The sequence below is a fragment of the Henckelia pumila genome, chromosome 2, assembly GCF_033568475.1.
Source record: "Henckelia pumila isolate YLH828 chromosome 2, ASM3356847v2, whole genome shotgun sequence".
Classification (NCBI taxonomy): Eukaryota; Viridiplantae; Streptophyta; class Magnoliopsida; order Lamiales; family Gesneriaceae; genus Henckelia; species Henckelia pumila.
The window spans coordinates 108,507,049-108,515,309 of record NC_133121.1 but is presented as its reverse complement, the minus strand read 5'-3'; the positions used below and the strand labels follow the sequence as shown (position 1 = coordinate 108,515,309).

Genomic DNA, 8,261 nt, shown 5'->3' with positions numbered 1-8,261 from the left:
CCCAACTTTGCGAGATGGATTTTTGATGCACTTCGATTAGTGAAAAATATTGTTTTTATGTTAAAATGTCATTTTATTATAAAAATATCATTTGTTGGTTATGTTGTGAAAAAATCTCATGCAATATACGTTGAAATATTACTTTTTATTGTAAGTATGGACTGGGTAGACTAATCTCAAGAATTGAGATCGGTGAGATCGTGAGTAAAAATAAAAATTATGGTATTTTAATGTTTTTAGCAAAAATTAGGCATGGATCGGAGCTACGATATTTCGTTGAATGACGCAAAATTCAGCGTCAAACTCATAAATTTCAAGAATTTTTATTTTAGAGAATGGGGTTTTTTTTTACCATTTAAATATAGTAGGAAAAGCACATGCGGTTAGCACTCTCCATCCTTTGCTGCTTTCATTCATTAAATTTTGTTACATAGACATGTATTGCTTTGTCGCTTTTCTGACAAAAATATTGGATTTGTTTTCTTCTATTTTTGTCGGTTCCTCCCACCAACATTAGCTTTTCTCAGAAATCAAATAAATATTTTTACCTTCATACGTTAAAAGTAAAAATAATAACGATAATATTAGGAATAATTGTCTTAGAGTTCCTACTACTAAATAACTATTTAGATCGTCATAAAAAATTAATAACCTACTGAGTTTTGATTAAAATCATTAGTTATGTAGAATTTCATATTTTAAAGAAAAGTGCACATATGAAGAAAATACTAGTTATAGTTTTTCGACATTGCTTTTTTAGAAAATATTTTTTTTCCAAAAAAAGAATTAAAAATCGGGTGTCAAAATAAAAAAAAATTTTAAAAAAGTTTTTATATGATTTAGTACATGACACACAATAAAACAAAATAAAATTAAGGTATCCAATGTGATGGAGGTGGTCTCTGACCTAAAATTAGTAAATAGTACCCGACCAGCTCTGAGTGTGCCCTCCCGCAATTAATAGACCTCCACACAATACAATCAATCATCTACTACAACTTTTTTTTTTAACAAAATAAACATATACACGTATGTTGATTTAGTATTAGCTAATAAAGATTAAAAGTATCAACTATGGATAGTTGGATACATCGATATTTTATTTCAAATATTTGAGCTCATAAAAAAACAAAATTTCTAAAAAAACGTGAAGGACGTCGAACCACGACGAAAAAGCTTTAAACTTTTCAAGTTTAAGTGAGTTAGTTAAAATAAGTTTAAGCGTAAAAAAATGTTTTCAATTTTTACTATAATTTAATTATTTTCAGACAAATATTAAATAAAATAACTGATTAACCATAAATATAAGTTTAATAGATATTTCAAGTTCTAACCTATATATATACATATTTATAAAACTATATTTTCATTTTTAAAAAAACAAATGAAATTTTTCGTTCTAAAAACGATCGTTTAATTAATTGAGTTTAAATGTATTAAAATTTAAGCGAGTTTTTTAGAACACTGAAAAAAACATATAATCACAAGTTTTATAATTTATTAATAGACAGTCTAAGGTCTTGTTTCGAATATCGCAAATCCTTTGATTTTGGTATTAAATACGTTCGATTTACTTGTAGGATATGATGATAAATAATGATGCGATGATTAAAAAATGAGATAAGAAATTAAATGATATTTAATTTTTAACTCTATTAATTATGATAAATTTTGAGTAAACACGAGATGAACTGATGATCATCGTTACCAAACAGGGAAAAATAAAAAGTTCCCAATTATTCGAAGTGCTACAAAATTGATTTTTTTTTTCCTTTTCTTTCCTTTTCTTTTCTTTTCTTTTTCTTTTTTTTTTTTTTTTTTTTTTTACAATTGACGACTTAGATACTTAAATCTGCATTTTACGTGCATGGATGATAATTTTTTTGTCCTGTCTTCCGATCCGACATAAATTTTAATGGGTGGTTAAAAATAATAGGAAAAGACAAAGACCATTAATATTTCAAGGCTTCACTCTATTAAATATATACAATTGGAACAATTAATTGAAAACGAACCAAATTTCGGCCCAGTCTACAACGTGTGCACCGTTGGTTCTATGAAGCTGAAAACTACAACTGGCAATAATTTAGAGTTTGTTTCATATTCTCAGGAGCATGGTACCATCACCATGGAAAAATATATATATATAAAAAATGTTCGTGATTGGTTAAAATTAGTGGGTCTCATTGCCACGCCCACCCCAAAGGCTCGTGATTGGTAAAAATTAGTGGGTCTCATTGCCACGCCCATCCCAAGGGCAGTGCCCTTAAGGTATCATAGACTTTCCCGTGATGATGAATGACATACACAATATAAAGATGATAAATTGAAAGATATGAATATATAACTATTTTTAACTCCAAAATCATAAAAATCCAAAACCAACATTATATGAAACAAAAATGTGGTAATTGAGTTCTGATTGAGCTCAACTAGCTCGAGGTTTAGCATACTAAAGTCAATCTTTCTAAGAAATATATATATATATATATATATATATATATATATATATTAATGTGTGAGATTATTTTAATCAAGTCTGAGGTATCATCACATTAACTACGCATAATTAACCAAATTTTTTTATTAAAATATTGATAACCCCATGCATCACGCTGTAAAGCTAGCTGCCAGAATAGTCCTCATGCAATTAAGTAAATAAATATACACCACATCCCCTAATTTAATCAGCTAGCAGGAAATTACTGGAAGTGGTGAAATGGTAGGTTATTATTATTTCTATAAGGGACAAGACCCACTATTTACTATCAGTGTCCGGAGATAGGCAGGGCTATGTTCCCGCTGGATTCTGTGCACAAAGCTACATGTTAGATATCTCACGTCAGTTGAATTAAGTTTTTTAGAATTGTGTATATGGATTTGAACAATCATCTTTCTTTGAACTAGCTTAAAGCCCACAATCTTCGCTAAGTTCCCGTTGGATTATGTGCACAAACGCGCATAATTAAACTTAAAGATTGAGCTCTAAGACAAAATTATATTCCAAAATACATCGAGACATGGGAGAAATCTTCTTCCTATACAGCCCCCAACCTAGGATGGGGTGGGATGCACAGGGCATGTGGATCATATCCTATCCAAAGTCAAGGATTGCATAAAAAAGAAACCCCTCGTTAAAGGGTACCAAATGACATCCTCAGAAAGCCGAGTATATTCAACTTACCCTAACTTATAATCTCCCACCACAGGTCCTTTTCTCTCCATAGGAAGGAATTGTGCCAGATTTCTGCAAACCCATCTTTACAAATGTATACCTACCTCTTGCAACCTTTTGCATCTATATATTTGTGTGCATTTCTTTAGAAACAGTTTTCATTTGAGCAAAATGGCACATTTGCATGAGCTACTGAAACAAGAGCAGGAGCCATTTCACTTGAAAACCTATCTTGCAGAGAAATGCTGCCAGCTGCAAAAACCCACCCCCAAAACCACTTTAAGACTAAGAAAGCACAGAAATCTTTGTAAAAAAGTTTGCTTTTCTTCATCTCAGGACTCCTCCCTGTATTTGAAGAAACCAGCTTTGAAGAAACCAGCTTTTCTTCAGTTTCTTTCATCGTTGAATAATTCATGTAAGTATCCAACCGATGCCGCTCCATCCCTTCACGTTCCCACCCATCTTCTGGTCGAGGGGCGGGCGAAGCCTAAATCCCAGCTTAAAAATGATCGGTTGGGGTTGTTTGGATCCATTCTCAGGAGATTCCACGACAGTGATGATAACAAGATGCGTGTGACTGCAGAGGGGAACAATTTGACTAGAAATGGACCAAAAAATGAGGCCATTTGCCAAGAAAATGTTAGAAAACCCTGTTCTTGGCAACATGTCAACGGAAGGCTGAGCAGTGTTTATTGGCTGGATAGCAATGACGAGAAATCAACGGAGTGGGAAGCTTCCACGAGTAGTTACAGGTCCAAAGAATCAGAGTCCATTGGAGATTTTACTTCTCCTGAAGGGCGCTTTTGCTCGAGCTCTTTCAGATTTACTATGGGCAAAAGCCCGCCGTCCTCCGGTGGCCAGACGCCAGATTTTTGTACTCCGGTGGCTTCTCCCAATCGCCACCCAGAAAAGGTTTTCCCTTCTCTCTACAATATGAACATTAGTTCTTATGTGTGTATTCGAATATCCGGCCATTTTGCATCACCCATTCATACGTCATCGTGAAATTATCTCTATATACTTTAATAGGAGAGAGAGAATTACGACATAAAAGTTTCGAACAAAGGAGAAAAAGAAGAAAAGGAACAATATAGTCCCCTATCAGTACTAGAGCATGACTTTGAAGACTTCGAAGATGGCCACGGAAGTGAAGACGCAGAAGAGAACTATGATTTTGAAAGTAGCTATGCAAATGTACAAAGTAAGTCAATCTTATATTTAAATGATATTATCAGTCCTTTCATATTTATTTACATTTGCAGCATCTTCGCTTCACTTGCAAAATATTGAATGTATTGATGGGGTTGTTTTTTGCAGGAGCTAGACAACAGCTTCTATACCGACTCCAAAAATTCGAAAACCTTGCAGAATTGGATCCAAACGAACTTGAGAGACAGTTGCTAGAAGAATCTGACAGTAAAAATGGTGGCAACTGCCAAGGAGAAACAGAAGATTGGTTGGATGAAACACCAGTGTCAATGTACAGAGAGAACCACAGCTCTACCAACTTGACCTGTAAACAATCTACCAAGCTTTCTACTGACACCAAGAAGCTAACTATAGAAGAAAAGAATGTAATGATACAGAATACTTGCAGTAAGTTGGAATCTTGGAAAGATACGAAGTTTGAAGTGATCTATAGGATGATTGAATCAGATTTCAACAGGGATATTGATGGATGGAAAGAATATATAAAAGAGGTAAATGAGACTGCGGCTGAAATGGAGATTGAAATCTTTGATCTGTTAATGGAACAATTGCTGGAGGAAGTTCATAAGTGCACCGAGACATCATTCAAAGTTATGCACCACGTATAAAAAGGGAAATTTTAGTGTTTCAAGGTTAGAATTTTGTGCTAGTGTTTTGGAATGAGGAATTTATTTTGTGTCCCTATTGGTGACAATGTTTAAATAAAAATTAGCTTTTAAATTCAAATAAAAAGGGCCATGCCTTGGTACCAAATTGTAAGTATCCATTCAAACGCAAGAAAAATCATGCCTCGACCGTCTTAAATGAGGAAAAAATAATAGCCTGGATAAAAAGATTAAGAGTCGAATAATTCTCAACCCACTAGCTGATAGAGATATGATACAAGAACTAATGGATTTCATCACACGTGCAAGAACTTGAATTTAATCAAGTAAAATCCCAATTAGAAACTACATATCATAACGGCTACATTGATCAAAATCATATCCAAGACGTTGAAATTTTAATCGAGCATACAAAACATGTGTTTACACCTGCACTAACCAAAAGAATACCTTCGATTTCTTGAAAGATGCCTCTAAAGGAACAAGAAGTCTATGAACACTTGAAAGGACATACCTTTGACCAAGCAGCGAGAAAGGTGGACCAAGACCCACCTCAGATCAGAGACAAATGAGAAATTTCTCACACTATATGATCAAATATCAATCATGTCATAAGAAATGTTATCTCGGGGCAACATGTGACCATCGTATGCCCTGCTGCATGTCGACATTCGGAAAGGCCTTTCTTCGATTTCTCTGCCAAATCTGGAAAGATAATTTAATCCCATGAGAAGCTCCACAATCGCTGCCTCGGTCTCTACTTGGTTAGCAAAATAAAGGGTCTGGACAAGAAGAACATTTGATCCATAAATTAACCTTCTCCGTTCAATGTTCCTCTCAGATTGCCATTTGATCATGTTGTGAGCTAGAGGAGACAACCATTCCAATATCCTTGTAAGTGCTAAGCTCCACTCTGCTGCAAAGGCGTCATCGTAGAAAGACGAAGACGAAGTTCTAGAAAAAGTCTTCAGCTTTGCCCTCAGACTGCTTTTGATAGTTGCAGGTAACATATTGTAAAGGTCCTCTCGAGCATCTAGGCTGATCAAGTGAGGAGATGAAGCTAGCTTCTCGGTTAAAATGATAACATTTGCATAATGGAGAGCCAAAGCAGCATACCCAAGGGTAGATGGAGGAGGACTTAAACCTTGATGTCTGAAATTAAAAATAGATACTCTAGTGGGTGTTATGATACTGGATAAAACGGGAACTTTCTGAGCATCATTTTCAGAAGAATTGGCACACGTGGAAGACCCTCTAAATGATGATGTATATCTCTGTGCAACCGGTGAATCAGTGACAGTCATGCAACCAGCCAAGCCAGCAGGAGCAAATCCTCTGGCTTTTACTTGATTTGGCTTCCCACCATGACTTGTTGACTGTGAACGACAATGCAATTTCTTGTTCTTATATTTACTCTTGTCATCACTCAGGTCCAAATTTGAGAGAGTCCTCCCTAAAAACCTGGACGAGTTGTTCTCGGAAGGATAAACTGACGTTTGCAGGAGAGCATGAACGGAATTACTGTGGAGAAGGCAATCAGCTGGTATGTGTCCATCATTATCTAGCCCCTCAACATGTCCACGATGATTAACACGATGAACATACTTGATCCTCTCTGCAATTGTAAACAAAGATCTCAGAAGAAGCCGGACTATATAGTCATATGTTCTAATCCAGGGAGACATCTCTCGAAGATTCTTTACTTCCTGACGTTGCCACACTACCTTCTGCTGAAACTCAAGCAATTTCACATGGCCTACATCAGCACCAGCTCTCATTCGCCTCAAAGTCTGCTCAAGCTCTGCTAACACATCGAGCTCTTGATATAACTGCTCTGTTGCCGCTATAAATCTGTCCATTTTCTTGATTTTTCTCTCGATCTTCTTGGGCCTGTATTGCCATCCATACCATTTGGGATCAATCTCATCTAGGTCATCAAAAACTTTTTCAAGATTGTGGTACTTTGGTTCCGCGCATTTCTTACCAAGTACAGCTACTGACTGTGACACACTTCTCAAATTCTCAATCATCTCAGCAAGAGCAAGATCCATAAGACTGTACTCATCCTGGGAAACAAGCTTCCGGATGCCAACTGAATTTATAATCTTCTCTCTTAATTTGACAATTTGTCCATCAGAAAGAGACCGCCATAAATTAGCAACTTTTGACATCAATCTCGAGATTTCAAATGACAAAATTCCCATCACTGGTCTCTCCGGCTCCCATGATATACTCTTGCGCGAACTCTTCCAAATATTATTGAACCACGTCTCCGTCACAGTTTCTCCAACCATCCCTTGAAATAAATGAACACTACCCACCAAAGCAAGAAGAACCTCAAGCAGTTTCACATTTCCTGTATCAACATCCAACCATATAGGACATTTTAAAGAAAAACTACCAGCGTCAAACTAGCAACAGAAGCCAACTTACTTCAAAGTTGAATCATAACTTAATTAAGCTCATCCAGCGACACAACCCATCAGAAATCTAAATCTTAATAACCATAACATCGTTTTCTTCCTTTAACTAAAATATATCACACAAAACACAAATACTAGAAGAAAGAACAAGAATAAGAACACGTGAGACAACAAATAAAGTCAATCCAAAACAAAATACATGTTACTCTTCCTCTCGTTTTGATCGTTAAGAGAACATCATGAAGCATATTCCACACTAAAGTAGAAGAAGAAATCACCACTTTGCCAAAACTGCCCCAAAAACAACGGGAAAAAAAACCATGATTTCACCAAATCGAAACCAAGAAAAATAAACAAATAATCCGCTCAAATCACAGCAAGGAATAAAATTTGAATCCTGTACCTCACTTCAGCATCCTCGGAAACCAAAATCAAAGCAGAACAATACCAATGCAGCAGCTAAATAGAGTTTAAAAAATCAACCAAAAGAAAAACTAAAGCTCACAGTATACACGAAGAACAGGGCGCGCAGTATGAGATCCAAAGCAACAATTTTTTTTTACAGCCCTGATCCGAATAATTGCACAGAAGAAGAGAAGGTGGAAAATCTTGGTTTTCTGAGTTAGTGGGATAAAGTTGAAAAGTTAGCTACAGCGGAGGATCAAATTTGTTTGGGGAAAATGGGGGCGTACGTTATGTTAGGTGCGCACCGGCAGTGTCAAATAGTAACGACCCCTTTGACCGCAGTCGGCAGAAGCAGTATCGTGCGCCAAAAATCTCGGTGTGGCCTAGGTAAAGTTATTCGTTTGTTCTTCCGCATATAATTGGCTTCTTTGGTGGGCTGTCGCT

The 8,261-nt window shown here is 35.9% G+C and overlaps 2 protein-coding genes across 5 annotated transcripts; one reads left to right on the top strand and one right to left on the bottom strand.

Moving 5' to 3' along the window:
• Window positions 1-3,210: 3,210 nt before the first annotated feature.
• Window positions 3,211-5,046, top strand: LOC140885240 (uncharacterized). Its single transcript, XM_073292186.1, has 3 exons — window positions 3,211-4,087; window positions 4,205-4,376; window positions 4,493-5,046. The coding sequence occupies exons 1-3, from the start codon at window positions 3,347-3,349 to the stop codon at window positions 4,990-4,992; spliced, it is 1,413 nt and encodes a 470-aa protein (XP_073148287.1). The 5' UTR covers window positions 3,211-3,346; the 3' UTR covers window positions 4,993-5,046.
• A 270-nt stretch (window positions 5,047-5,316) lies between these two features.
• Window positions 5,317-8,214, bottom strand: LOC140882471 (protein PSK SIMULATOR 1-like). Of its 4 annotated transcripts, none has more exons than XM_073288505.1 (2): window positions 8,105-8,214; window positions 5,317-7,345 (listed from the first exon to the last, which is right to left on the bottom strand). In XM_073288505.1, the coding sequence occupies exon 2, from the start codon at window positions 7,281-7,283 to the stop codon at window positions 5,583-5,585; it is 1,701 nt and encodes a 566-aa protein (XP_073144606.1). In that variant the 5' UTR covers window positions 7,284-7,345; window positions 8,105-8,214; the 3' UTR covers window positions 5,317-5,582. The 4 variants fall into 4 exon arrangements, with proteins under 4 accessions (XP_073144606.1, XP_073144603.1, XP_073144602.1 ...); XM_073288502.1 differs by lacking the exon at window positions 8,105-8,214 and adding an exon at window positions 7,816-8,097; XM_073288501.1 differs by lacking the exon at window positions 8,105-8,214 and adding an exon at window positions 7,918-8,097.
• Between the last annotated feature and the right edge of the window lie 47 nt (window positions 8,215-8,261).